General features: G+C 41.6%; 1 protein-coding gene across 5 annotated transcripts in view; it reads left to right on the top strand.

Moving 5' to 3' along the window:
* LOC142467349 (fibronectin type-III domain-containing protein 3A-like) overlaps nt 1-14,192 on the top strand; it is an 85,789-nt gene extending 71,597 nt beyond the window's left edge. For all 5 annotated transcript variants that reach the window (XM_075572916.1, XM_075572917.1, XM_075572915.1 and 2 more), the window contains 12 exons: nt 1,356-1,494; nt 1,997-2,065; nt 2,353-2,471; nt 2,951-3,056; nt 4,223-4,398; nt 4,481-4,594; nt 5,970-6,119; nt 6,511-6,794; nt 8,101-8,313; nt 9,019-9,185; nt 9,509-9,630; nt 11,511-14,192. In XM_075572916.1, coding sequence (XP_075429031.1) covers nt 1,356-1,494; nt 1,997-2,065; nt 2,353-2,471; nt 2,951-3,056; nt 4,223-4,398; nt 4,481-4,594; nt 5,970-6,119; nt 6,511-6,794; nt 8,101-8,313; nt 9,019-9,185; nt 9,509-9,630; nt 11,511-11,828 — 1,977 coding nt within the window. In that variant the 3' untranslated portion in view covers nt 11,829-14,192. The remainder of the gene's footprint in view (nt 1-1,355; nt 1,495-1,996; nt 2,066-2,352; nt 2,472-2,950; nt 3,057-4,222; nt 4,399-4,480; nt 4,595-5,969; nt 6,120-6,510; nt 6,795-8,100; nt 8,314-9,018; nt 9,186-9,508; nt 9,631-11,510) is intronic.
* The last annotated feature ends 553 nt before the right edge of the window (nt 14,193-14,745 follow it).

Here is a 14,745-nt window from a genome sequence, read left to right on the forward strand (position 1 = left end):
TGTCCCACTAAGCCCTGAACCCCCCACCAATTCCAAATATTCAGGGGAGGGCACACACCTGTTTTTCTTTCCTTTGGCTACTGGTGACGTTATTTGTGTGCGTTCCGCTTATGGTTCATTTCAATGTTTTAGTCATTCTATTAATTTTGCCAATACAGTGTGTGTGTATTAATTAGTGCCTTATACTGTACATGTTTGGCTATGTCTATTGTGCGCCCGTTCCAGGTTTTCCGGTCAAATCCGATAGTTTGAAATCCAATTTCCTGACTGACTCCAGGTCAGCTGTGTGATAATGAGCTAGTCGTGGCTTTCTATTCCCATTAGTAACCTTGGTATAATAGAGATTGGCCTGGATCTTCATGACACTAGGTACCTTGGAGACTTTGGGCAAATCTGAGTAAACCGGTTTTACATACCGTATATAAACCACATTTTAGATCTTGAAATTAGCTACTAGATTTATGTATCAGTTTTAACAAGAATAATTTGACACCTCCGAATATACAGGCCCCTATTTACTAAAGAGTCTTCTCCCATAATACATCTTCCTCTTCCGGAAGAACTCTTGGGTCCCGTCCAGGGTGATTGTGCACGCGCGCTCGAGCGCCGTGTTTGTCACGTTTGGATATAGCTGGGGCGATTCCTGGCCTGCAGGGTTGCACGATGGGGGGCGTGCCCGTGACGTCACATGAGCGGTTCGTCCTCATTGGCAGAACCGCGCACGTGACCACGGCGTCACGCAACAAAGACAATTTTTTTTGTCTCTGCACGCATCGCGCATACTTATGTGCATGTACGCACACAGTATAGACACTACAATTCAGGGACATTGTTTTGAGTGTGCAGCTCGCGTGCGCGCGCAATCACCCTAGACGTGGCCTTAGGCCGAGATTATACTGTGTACTTGAGCGTGCGCCCGACGCTCGAGTGATCTCTGCACATACTGTTTCTGGCGATGGGGTGGCGGAGGCGTGGCTATGACGTCACAGAGCTGGTTCGCCGGGATTGGCTGAACCGCTCTCGTGACGCGACCGTCGCTTGAAAATACACTTTTTTTGTCTTTTCAAAACGCGGTCGCTCCATCGAACTCCGTTATGTGCGCACTAAGGGCGGCCTCTGCGGGATCCTGCAATTTGTACATGGTGCGTGCGCAACCACCATCGCACAGCGTATAATCTCAGCCTCACAGCTCATTGTATCTTCCAGCCCCAGAAGACTGCTTGGTAAATATGGCGCAGGCTTTTGTCTTGGCTCTGTTCGATGATTGATGAAGTTTTCATAAAAGGGACTACTTGTTGCATCTCCAATTGTATGAATCGCCTCAAACTCGATTCTCTATGTTTTGTGGTGTGTAGATCTTTGCATTTAACGGAGAAGGCAGAAGCAATCCCAGTGATATTGTAGAATACACAACATCTCCTGACAAACCTAATCCTCCGAGTAAACCAAGTTTAAAGGGAAAAATCCATGCGCACAGTGTCAGAGTAACTTGGGGTAAGTCCAACGTAGGATCAGCGTAACTTCGGGCAAATCACATGCAGGGTCAGAGTAACTTGGGGTAAGTCACACGTAGGGTCAGAGTAACTTGGGGTAAGTCACACGCAGGGTCAGAGTAACTTGGGGTAAGTCACACGCAGGGTCAGAGTAACTTGGGGTAAATCACACGCAGGGTCAGAGTAACTTGGGGTAAGTCACACGTGTGGGGTCAGAGTAACTTGGGATAAGTCACAAGTGGGGGGTCATAGTAACGTGGGGTAAGTCACACGCCGGGTCAGAGTAACTTGGGGTTAGGCACACGCAGGGTCAGAGTAAGTTGGGGTAAGTCACACGTGTGGGGTCAGAGTAACGTGGGGTAAGTCACACGTGTGGGGTCAGAGTAACTTTGGGTAAATCACACGTGTGGGGTCAGAGTAACGTGGGGTAAGTCACACGTGTGGGGTGAGAGTAACGTGGGGTAAGTCTGTGTCTTTTCATTACTAGTGTTACTTTTTTTCAGAGGCCCCAAAAGACAACGGGGGCTCAGAAGTTTCTAAGTATTTCCTTGAAATCTCAGAAACCTTACACGGTAAGAAATGGGAGTTTGTACGTTCAGTTTGATTTGAAATGTTAGTATTGTTTGGTTTCGTCCTCTTTGCTGCATTGTCATGTGCTTGGGTATACGGCCTAATGCCGTTATTGTTTTTATCGCTCTGTGATTCTTTATTTCATACTCCTACACAATCTGTTGTTCTGTTTAAATGTTCAACAATGTTTTTGCTATTACTTGCACAGTGGGAAATCAAGCAGGAGTTTGTCCCATTAAACTGAAAGGTTAGGATTTCTAATATGTTGTCCTGTTTTAACTGTAACCAGGGAATCAATGGGACGTGATATACAATGGATCAGCAAAAGAACATGTGTGTGATCATCTCAAACCTGGTGCTTGTTACCGATTAAGGGTGCACTGCAGCAATGCCATGGGCTCAAGTCAGGTGAGAGCGTAACAAAGGAGTGCCCTCACAGCAAAGCAAAAACTGGACGCATGGCTCTGCAAGTCTTCCACAGGTACCCCCAGACAAGGATTCTGGGTAATGACATGCAAATGAGCATGCTCAGCGGGTTACTTTTAACTTCCTACTCATTTTAAGCCTGTGCTCCGGAGAGCTGTGGGGTTACACAGCATGTGCAGCATATTTAGGGGCAAGTCCTTTTCACAGATTTTCCAGAAGTGTTTGGAAGGTCTCAAAGCAATGATTAAACGGACCCCTTTACAGGGCAGTGATATGGTAAAGGCTGCCTGGGTATATTGGGCTTTATCGAGTAACTATCCAGTTACACATTTAACACCTAATTACATAGACTTTGACCTCTAACACGGTTACGGACAAATGAGCCTCAACACACCCGATTTTCTGTGCGTCTCTTTTTGTAAAACTCCTACGTTTTTTCTTTTTTCACCTCCCGTTTGTAGGTTTCCGAAGTGCTGACATTTCAGACAGCCGTCGTGCCACCTGGTGCCTGCCAGCTACCTCGTCTGGCAACCAAAGCCAAACCCAAGGAGCTAAACCTGCAGTGGGGTAAGTTCCCATGTCCTTTTACATGTTGGATGCATAGGAAAGATACCCAAAACAATTCTAAACCCTTTTGATGGCAGAGGGCAGTTCTAAGCCCCTTTTGATGGCAGAGGGCATTTCTAAGCCCCTTTTGATGGCAGAGGGCAGTTCTAAGCCCCTTTTGATGGCAGAGGGCAGATCTAAGCCCCTTTTGATGGCAGAGGGCAGATCTAAGCCCCTTTTGATGGCAGAGGGCATTTCTAAGCCCCTTTTGATGGCAGAGGGCAGTTCTAGGCCCCTTTTGATGGCAGAGGGCCGTTCTAAGCCCCTTTTGATGGCAGAGGGCAGTTCTAAGCCCCTTTTGATGACGGGGCAGATCTAAGCCCCTTTTGATGGCAGGGGGCAGTTCTAAGCCCCTTTTGATGGCAGGGGGCAGTTCTAAGCCCCTTTGATGGCAGAGGGCAGTTCTAAGCGAGTGCTGTTAATTGTCCAGCTTGTAACAGGCAGATTTATCATGTGACTGTTTAGCTGTATAAATGTCAAAGCATTTAAGGGAAGCATTGCAGGGCTTTGCATTGCATTATAAAGTGGGAATTTTTAAGTGAATATGTAGTTAAAAAGTAGTTGGACTGAAAGTTTCTGCGAACTCATCTACACAAGGCAACCAACGGTGAGCTTATCTGACCACACTATTATCCCATGCTTGTTATTTGTTTATAAAATGTGTTACCAGGAAGTAATACATTGAGAGTTGCGTCTCGTTTTCAAGTATGTCCTGGGCACAGAGTTATGACGACAGATACATGGTTACAAATACTTAGTTACATTACGTGAGCAAGGTTATACATGATATACAAGACATTGCATGCACAGTAAGAGATAATAGATGTAACAAGCATATGCAACCGTTACAGGCCAGATTAAAATGTGAGACCGCTTTAGTTTTGAAAGTATTTAGGCCTCGTCCATAGTGCAAGATACGGAACGAGCTGCATAGCTCGCGCTACAAACAAACGTGTGTATTCCATAGCGCATGGCCATAGTGAGTGCGAGCCTGCACGTGAGATACAAGGATACCAAAAGCAGAGGAGACAAACTTGTTTTGCTATTGCAGCGAATAGCCAGGTTATGTGAGCGGCTAACAGCCAATGAAAATTTCGAGGTTTTAAGGAACTTGTCCCTTTTTCTAGGCCCTCCGCCCTCAGACGGGGGCTCGGCAGTAACAAGTTATACTGTAGAGATGGCAAAAGCCGAACAAGAAGAACGCGGACAAGTGTACCAAGGTTCAGAAGTAGAGTGCACAGTAAGCGGCCTGCAACCAGGACAGTCCTATTGCTTCTGGATAAAAGCAACAAATAAAGCTGGGGTAATGTACCACATGTAACACACGTTCTGTTCTTCGCTGTAGCTTGTTTTCATTGCTCATTTGCTTTTCTATTGCCTTTCAGTGTGGCCCCTATTCGGATAAATGTGAGTTCTGCACAGCTCCAGGGCCTCCTGAGAGGTGCAACATGCCATTGGTGGTCTGTAAGACGGCAAACTGTGTGCTAGCCAGCTGGGAGGTACGTCTGGATGTAGAGTGCATGGGTTGCCTTCTTGGTCCAATACATTGTCCGTTGCCACTTTGGGTGACCCCTTGCTCTGAACTCAGAGAAGCTAATGTTTCCCCTCTTGCTGTTTAGACATAAACCACGATAGGAAATAACAAGTTTACATTCAGTAAACCAACCGTCGCTTTCAACGCTTCTAGTAAAATCCTATAAAATATTATGTTTCTAGCCCAGGTGAATGTAAAACAGGACACTTTGGTATAATACTGAGCTGGCAGTATTGTTGTAAGAATAGTATTACTATATATTTTGTTAGTGTAAGTTATAGAATTTCTTCTGTATCAGACCTAAGTCTCTGGGTCTTATGTTGAGACGATTTTGGTATGAGACTTGAGGGCCTGAATCTTGGTATTTCGGATGGGATTCTTTATTCACTTTGGAGTTAGAATTATTTTAATGTGTGTACATGGTTTGTTTTAATGTACATAGCAACTAAAGCATTACAGAATGCAAATACTCAGTCCAATGGTATTCCATTAAAGAGAAAATCGCTGAACATACAGACCAAAGTTACCATTATTTTCACACCAAAAATTGCTGGTACGTTTTAATGCATCATGATACCTGAGATATCTATAGTCGTCCATATGTCAGCTTGCACATTAGATAAACAACTTTGTGTTTTCTACTATCTATGCTACTTCACTTCGATTGTGAGCCCTTCGTGGTAGAGTTTTCTGAATGTTACTTTTGTCTCAAAGAGTTTATTCCCTTTATGTGTTATACTATAAAGTCACGTATTACTGCTGTGAAGCGCTATCTACATGGATGGCCCTATAAAAATAACAATATGCATACATACATTGTTTGTTCTGCATTTTGCATCAAAGCATGATACCATTGTTTAAGCCAGCGGTGCGCAAAGTGGGGGGCGTGAGCCGTTCGTTGAGGGGCCCCGCACTCTTCCCCGAGGCATTAAAATTAAATCGTGTGAAGCCTCTGCAGTGCTATTACTTACCTTGACTCTCCCGACGTCACTGGTGTCCATGGCATGACACCGCGGGGTGACATGACGTCACGCGTCAAATGACGCTGCATCAAGGTAAGAGAGGGGGCGCGAGCACCAGCGGAGGGAAGGCAGCGGGGCGCAGCTGCAAAAGTTTCCGCTCCCCTGGCTTAAGCTATGTTGAAAAGAACTTTTAAGTTTTAGTGTCAGAAAATAGGTATTTGGGTGTCCTTGTCCCAAAGCAAATATCACCAACAAGGAATAACCTATTTACTAATATCAGGCATATATTGTAATATTTAGCGCTTCAACTGCTCAGTACATAATATGGAGGGAATGGAAGAAACTTGGCACTAAACAGAATGGCTTTTTATTCCGTAGAGTCCCATGTGTAACGGCACAGACCTGGTGGAATACAGATTAGAGTGGGGAAGAATGGAAGGAAGTATGCATATTATTTACACTGGTCCTTGTTCCAGCTATGAAATCAAAGGACTTACAGCAGCAACCACATATTACTGCCGAGTCCAGGTATGAGCAATAGTGCAAAGATGTTTGTTTAGAAACGGCAATTTCTGTACTTCATGTCGGGCTGTTTTCCTCGCGTAGCGGTCCCCACCTGGGGGGTGGGGAGGGGTTCGTACTTCCCCAATCTGAGGGTTTCGTCCGACGGGCAATAAAAAGCTGCATCATCGGGAGATGGCCGTTGCCCCTTTTTATGGGTGGGAAAAAAATTAATTCATTTTTACCGGGAACTGGAGGTCGGTGGTCCACGGATCAGTGCGAGGTGCCCTCTGGTTGATGTAAGTTAAATAAAATGTCAAAAATAATTTTGGGAGGGAGGCGATTGCTGCTTTTAAAAGGGAAAAGATAGCATTAGAAATATTATTGAATTATGGACATAATACCCATTCTGTTTTAGGCGGTAAACATGGCCGGGCCAGGACTGTTTGGAGACACAAGTGTGATAACGACTCCAGGATCTGTTCCAGCTGCAGTATCACTTCTACAAGTTGTTGATGAAGATCTGCTAGAAATCCCTCTCCCTTCACCATCAACGTGCCTTGCTATTCAGTGGAAAGAGCCATGTTGTAATGGGTCAGAGATTACTGGATACAACATAGAATATGGAGAAAAGCAACTTTTATCAGTTGACTGTGTGACGAGCCACATTCTAGAGAATCTGCTCCCTGATAGCATCTACAGGTAATGCATCGTTTACTGGAAGGACTTCAACTGAAAATGCTTGTGCTGAAAACGTTGTCAGTTTGGGATAGTCATTTATATGAGTTGGGGTTTCTGTGCTGTCTTGTTTGGTCATCACAGGGGAGGGGTCCCTCGGAGATCACCTCTGTGAAACCCCCACCCCACTGGTTCCCAAAATACCACCTGTTTCTGTGGACACAATATGTCTGCGGGGGGGGTCAGTCTTGCTCCAAAGGCCAAAAGAAAGCTGCAATGTTAATGTGGGAGGATGTCACAGTTTGGTGACCCGTGGCCATCTCTGTAGCTTTCTTGTGTCAAACACCGGCACACAAAAAAACAACAAGTGTCACGGGAACCTGGGCTCTCTTGATATCGGGGTACCACGGATAAGACCTAGGCTGCCCTTATGATGCACGCCATGAATACAGCACACTAATACACCTGTTTTTAAGAAGCCACTTCATAGGTGCGGTGAGCATGATTGGAACAAAAGTGGAGCCCCTTCGCTTCTGTTGAAATCATGGCGAGAAGGGGGTCTTCGAGCGGTCACAACCATTTGGTACCGAAGCGATCATATGGTAGCTGAAAATGGCCCAAAAGTGTAAACGCACGAGTTGCACTCGGGTACTCGATCTGGGAAGCACGGGTTTCAAACCTCTCATCTGGGACCACAGGTTGCACCACGTTTTGGGCGTAGATGCAGATGAGGTACATTCACCTGTGTGCAATTTAAATAGGGCGCTGGCTGGTTTGTAAATCACTGATTTATACAATAATACAATAAACCGCTTCCATTGCTATATTTACCAGGTAAGTGAAGTATAACTTAACGGGATGCAATCTCTCGCTGTCCGTCAGTAAGCCGCGTTGCACTGCTCTTCTGATAAAGTCCACTATTGCATCTATTTTTAATTTGAAAATAAATAGCGATTTGCTGAATTTGAAAATAAAATATTCCGGTACAGGCGCGTTGCAACAAGCACGTGTTTTTGGACTGAATATTTGGGGGCTTGTGCTTTTTAAATTGAATGCCTCAATACGGAAACACCATTTTTCGTCATTGGGTAGAATTTTCCAGAAAGTCTGTCCAAAGTTAAGGTTACAGATCTAACCACTGTCCTAGGTTCAATGTGGAATAGAAATACTGTATGACCTTAATCTGTACACATCCCCTCATTCTTGTCGGAACTCTTTTGCACTAATACATAATTATTTAAACAGATTTTCCAAATAAATAACATGTTTTAATAAGTGTATGTAACAAAATTCTTTCAATGCTGAATATTTTCTGGGTTTTCTTTTGCAGAATAAGAATCCAGGCCATAAACGGCTTTGGTGCTGCTCCATTCAGCCAGTCTATTAAAGCCAAAACCAAACCATTACCTCCTGCTCCTCCCCACCTGGAATGTGTACTGTTCACCTACCAGAGCCTTAAGCTGAAGTGGGGTGATGGTTCAAGCAAAGCTTTAGCAACCGAGCCTTCACTGTTCAATTTGCAGATGGAGGATAAACTCGGCAGGTGAGTAACTTAAACCCTCGCAAAATATTGTGCCTGATTAATGATCAATGTATCTATTCCACCATGGATTAATAGCCCATTAGTTGGGTTAAAGCAAATGGTTAATATTTAACTTTGAGATGTTCCGTTTTTCAGGCCTCAGTGCTGATCTCCATTAATGGCTATAAAATCAATGAATGAATCCGGTCTGGGTGTATGGTTATGTTTGCTCATTACTTTCAGCACGTTGCATTCTGCCTTTGTGATGTGAGACATTTGTAGCGAGTTTCCAGCACAGTCTTATTACCTGTTTTAAAAGCATCGGGCACCAGCTGTAAGATGAAGGTGCAAAGACTAATGCTTATTGAATACAAATCTCAGTCACGCTTTCTGTACAGTGACATATTTCTTATGCAAGGCACCAAAGATATCTGTATTTATTTTTACTTTTATTACATATATACCATAGTAAAATTAGATTTGTTGTCCAATGATTCAGTGCATTTTACATGAGTTTCAAGTAGACTTTCCTTGGTCCTTCAACCCATGGGTCCTATTTTTAGGAGGGATTAAACGCTTGGTATGGTTTTTAGACTGCTATACATGATGCCTTATTTATTTGCCCCCACTTCGTTAGGGGACAAAATCCTCTGTAATGAGAAGTTCCCACAGCTTCTTAATGTTCAGTGAACACTGGTTTACACCACAAATGTTTTAATTTTGCAGGTTTTTTACGATTTACAATGGACCCTGTCACACATACAAGGTTCAGAGACTAAATGAGTCAACTGCATACAGCTTCAGAATCCAAGCATACAATGATGCTGGACAAGGAGACTACTCCGCCGTTTACAGTTTTGCTACAACCAAATCTCCCCCCGTCTCATTAAGAGGTTAGTCTCGTCAGTAAACTGGATAACCTTACACTGCAAGCCTTTGTGTCCGTTGAGGGATTGAGACACTTACCTGTTGAGTGTAGCTTAAAGAAAGTAGGCTTCCCATTCCTGTAACCAAGATCTGTCTTGTAATTGGTTTCACTTGTTATTTTAGTGAGATTCTTAAATCTCATTTGTATACTTATTGCACATGTAGTAGATGTCATGTTACATACTATGTTAACTTGATCTGAGTCGCTGTATTTTGTCTGAAAGAATTCCAGTGCAGGACAGCTTAGAGAAATGTCTTGGGTTACATTGTAAACCTTTGTATTTTGTAGCACCCAGAGTGCAACAGATGGAAAGCAATATGTGTGACGTAACATGGGAACCGTTACAGCCAATGAAGGGGGACGCCGTTGTGTACATTCTGCAACTTACCAGTGGGAGAGAGGTTGATCAGGTAAGTTTATAGATTTGGTTGAGATGACTTTACACTACTCTCTAACCAGAATGTAAATTAAAGTGGCAGTAAAGCTTGCAATGTATTTTATTTTTAGTTTTAATAGAGGCAGCAAATGTAAGTACATTAGATTGTAAGCTCCTCGGGGCAGGGACTCCTCTTCCTTAATGTTATGTTTGTCTAACGCACTTATTCCCATGATCTGTTATTTATATTATCTGTTATTTATTCGATTACCACATGTATTACTACTGTGAAGCGCTATGTACATTAATGGCGCTATATAAATAAAGACTTACAATACAATACAATACAAAAAGATGCCGATCGATCGGCAAAGAACCTGCTTCCCCAGATTCACTATATGATTGTCTATTTCAAAAGAGTACGTGCTGTGCCCATTTAAATAGTTGCTTAGCAAAGCAAGGAAGCTTAATCCTAATTAAAGCGGAAATAAAGAGTGGGGGGCAAATACATTTTAAAAATGCGGTATGCATTATCTAATACTACACAAACGATGCCGGTGTGTCTGCCTTGCATTATTTACATGGCTGCAAATCATGACGTTGCGGTTTCCTATTGGCTCCGGAATTGGAATCCTGTAATAGATATATTAGCCGGATTGATGTTCGAAGTCAGCGGTTCCAAATCTTTACATTGTACACACCCTGCTAGAAAATATGTTCCGTGAACCCCCAAGTAATAAATGGCATTGCCTAGGCCAGAGGTCGGCAACCTGCGGCTCTTTCGGCTCCTACTTGCGGCTCTTTGCAGGTTGCTGACCCCCAGCTGCTGCCTCTCTCCTTCACTATCCTGCCGGTGCCATTTACCTTTTATTGAACAAACGTGAGCAGCGTTCCTTGGTGTTACTCGAGAGATTTCAAGACATCTCATTGACTTAAGGCAGATGTACTATAATCTACTCATTTACTCTGTACTATAATGTACAAAGGCTGTGGTTACGAAGGGCAGTGTTATTTTTAAAACCAACCAACACCAAGACTTTTTTAAAAAATTTTTTATTGAAACGGCTCCGATAAACACAACATTTTTTTGTACCTGTGTACAGGCATACCCCGGTTTAAGTACACTCACTTTAAGTACACTCGCGAGTAAGTACATCTCGCTCAATAGGCAAATGGCAGCTCACGCATGCGCCAGTCAGCACGTCCTGAACAGCAATACCGGCTCCCTACCTGCACCGAAGCTGTGCGCAAGCGGGGAGACTATAGAGCCTGTTACAAACGTGTTATTTACATCAGTTCTGTACGTATATGACGATTGCAGTACAGTACATGCATCGATATGTGGAAAAAAGGTGGTGCTTCACTTTAAGTACATTTTCGCTTTACATACATGCTCCGGTCCCATTGCGTACGTTAATGTGGGGTATGCCTGTACTAGTTTTAATAACCACACAAGTGAAAAAGTGCGTAATTGTGCGCCACCTAGGTTTCGTTGCGTTCTAAATTACCACAAGTACTGGAATTTTTATTTGTATTAATTTTGAATACTTTGCTTAGTGGTATGGTCCTACATTTAGTAGTATGGTCCTACATTTAGTGGTATGGTCCTACATTTAGTAGTATGGTCCTACATTTAGTGGTATGGTCCTACATTTAGTGGTATGGTCCTACATTTAGTGGTATGGTCCTACATTTAGTGGTATGGTCCTACATTTAGTGGTATGGTCCTACATTTAGTGATATGGTCCTACATTTAGTAGTATGGTCCTACATTTAGTGGTATGGTCCTACATTTAGTGGTATGGTCCTACATTTAGTGGTATGGTCCTACATTTAGTGGTATGGTCCTACATTTAGTGGTATGGTCTTACATTTTAGCCAATCTGAACCTATAATTCTCCTCTTGCCGTATAGGTGTACAAGGGACCAGAAACCTCATTCCGCTTCACAAACTTTCAGACAAACTGTGAATATCGGTTTCGGGTTTGCGCTGGGCGGCAATATCAAGATTCCATTGGATGGCAGGAATTGTACGGCCCGTACAGTCCCAGCACCACGTTCTCATCTCAAAGACAAGAATTGGTTGTACAGTGTGCCAGTGCTGCAACGGAAACAACAAAGGCCAAAAAGAAGTCTCTAAGTGATGAGCAATTTGCCTTTTTACTTCTCATGGGGTTCGCAACCGTGGCTTTTCTCTTTGCTGTTATTATTCAGTACTTTGTATTCAAGTAGATCTTACTATCCCATTCCCAAGACTATCCGTACGAGTTTCTTTTTCCCCCCCAATATTTATGTTTAATTATTCTAATTAAAATGATAGCTGGAAATGATTGTATTATATATAAGTGCATTTCCATTATTGCTGCTCACTCATTGAGAGGCTGGACTAGCAGAATCCTCTCTACATGCGGAACATGAAACGCCATGAAACTCTCAGAAAGGGAAATCTTTAGGCCATGGTGAGAAATGCCTTAATAGACTCTTAAATGTTAAGACAGTGCTGTCCGTCTACTCGGAAAGTTTGCTTTTAAAGCATTTCCTTTTAAATGTGCAGCCTTGCAAGTTAATAAAAGTAGCAGCTTTGTAAATCAAAGTATCAGTGTCTATTCTCACACTGACCCGTGTAGCGCTCTCTGGCTGTCGAAGGATCCTTGGATCGCAAAGGCATTAGGCAAGCTTCAGGAAAAGCGCTGTGCTTCAGTAAGTGAATTGATGTGATATGTACTAAGAAAGTGAAGAAGAAAAATAACTTTAACTGAGTTACAGTAGGTGCTAGTGCTATTGTCACCATTAATATGTTTGTCCCAGTAATGTATTGCAAGCCTCTCCAGGGGAGTTACATTCCAAAGTCTACATTTAAGCATTAGTTTATTTACAGGCCTTATAATTACATTATGTCAAATCCATTTGGAATGCTACTGCTGCCATTGCAGGGTAATACGCCTTATGTCCCATATGATCCTGTGTATTTCAATCTTTTGTCTGCATCCATTTTTTTAAACCCGCTTTGCATTTCATTTGTTAGAAAATATATATTTTCTGTGCTTCTAAAGAATATATTGCAGTACTTTCTGAACAAGCACAGATTTGTCTTTACGGAGAGAAAAAAAAAGTGCATTTATTATAAATGTTACACTATTTGGCTCAAACTGAGCAAATAAATGTTTTTATACTATCGGTAATCTAAGAAATAAAAGCCGCCCGGTTTTTAGAGATGCCCATATAATGTATTATCTACTAACCTGAATATTTTTACATATAAGATGTTTTTTTGTAAGAAATGATCATACTGATAATATATAAATATACATTCCATCACTTTATATTTGAGATTTTTTTGTTTAGTTCCCACAATATGCCATTCTTATTCAGCCGAGAGAATATTTTATATCAGTTAAACAGCGATTATAAAAGTGATTAGTTGAGCATAATTTGCATTGATATGGAAGCGACTGTGTTTCTACTAGTAAGATTTGAAAGTATGTTAATTGTCTATTCTAGGAGTGATCTCTCCGAAAATCACTTTTATAAGATCGATTTTAGAAAATGATTTACAATGATGCGATTGTAGCAGAATCTTGTAGTGTGCAAGTTTGGCAGGTGTATTATGCGAGATGCGCTTGTCACATTTTTAAACGGCCATATGTTTAATTATTAAAATGGTGCAGTTATGCTAAACAAATAATACTGCCTTAATACATGTAGTAGGTAGTCACACTTTTTTTTATACATAGTGGATGTCTTATTATGTAATGCTTTGTTCCATTTCTAACTTCTATGACTAGTTCTGCATATCATTTCATTTATAAATATTTATAGTAACATGTATTGACACTTAACTTTCTTTACAGTAGATGTATGAATCTAAATTTTACTTAAAAAATATATATATATACTCTGTATTGTGTTCTATTTATTTTGATTAAGAAATCAGTGTAAAATGTAAGTGAATGTATTGTTTTACTTCTAGAAGAAAATGTAATTGTCTGATATAGTGAAAGCATTTTGTGTGTGCGCGCGCGCGCGCGTATAAGTCTTTACATAGATTGATGTACACGCATCCACACGCGTGTCTGCAGACATGTTTACATTTCATTCTTTCTAGCTTTGGCTATTTGACACGGTTTTCATTACTAAATCTATATACTGCTCTTAGCCAATGTATCTACACTGCCTTAAGTTTTTATTTTTCACACAACACATTTTTGAAAACAGGCGTACATTGAAAAGCCTCCAAATGTTACAATGTAAGCGATCACAGCATGTTACAGGCACACGTACGATCAGAATCATGCCCTATGAAAATAATTAGGATAATGCTTTTATAATTTACAGAATGGCATATTGCCATCAATTTATACTGGATATTTAGTGTTACTTCTGTGTATTGTTTTCTTTCATAGGCTAATATTACATTCCAGAATGACGTACCCTAGTGGTGTTCTTGTTAGAAATGTGTTGCTTTGTGTATTCATTGTAATTTGAGGTATCTTCTACCATGCATTACGGCTACCCTACATATGTATTACTAAATTGTAACTATCAAATAGATAATATATTTAATATGACCAATAAAAAGTATAAAAATGTTAAACAGAAGTTTGATTTATTCGATTGTACTTCTTTGAACACGTTTATAATGTAACAGCTATACCGCACAATTCACAATTAGCAACGCCGAAGGTACAGAAAAAGTGCTGTGAATTTGCCAGGTCAGTAAGTATGTAATCTAACTACTCTATATATACACATACATATACACATGCACAGTGCTGTGAATTTGCCAGGTCAGTAAGTATATAATCTAACTATATATACATATACACATGCACAGGCATGCACAGGCACTCTGGGGATTTGTAATGGAATACAAAAATACAATAGGAACAAAGGGACCCTAGTGGCACCGGGTATGTTTCACAGATTATTGCCGTTTAAGAGATGAGTGAATACGTCAAAATTGCACCCATTCATTATTGGCAGGTTTAGACCATATTCATTTTGCAGATGGGGAGATGGAGAATAGTCTGAGTCCCAAGTGCTACATTTATCTCCTCAAATAACACGTGGAGAGATCCCTGGGCACACAAGATACCTGGAAAATATGCTAATCTTATGATATTGCCTCCTATTAGCATATTTTCCAGGT

The sequence above is a fragment of the Ascaphus truei genome, chromosome 16, assembly GCF_040206685.1.
Source record: "Ascaphus truei isolate aAscTru1 chromosome 16, aAscTru1.hap1, whole genome shotgun sequence".
NCBI classification, from domain to species: Eukaryota; Metazoa; Chordata; class Amphibia; order Anura; family Ascaphidae; genus Ascaphus; species Ascaphus truei.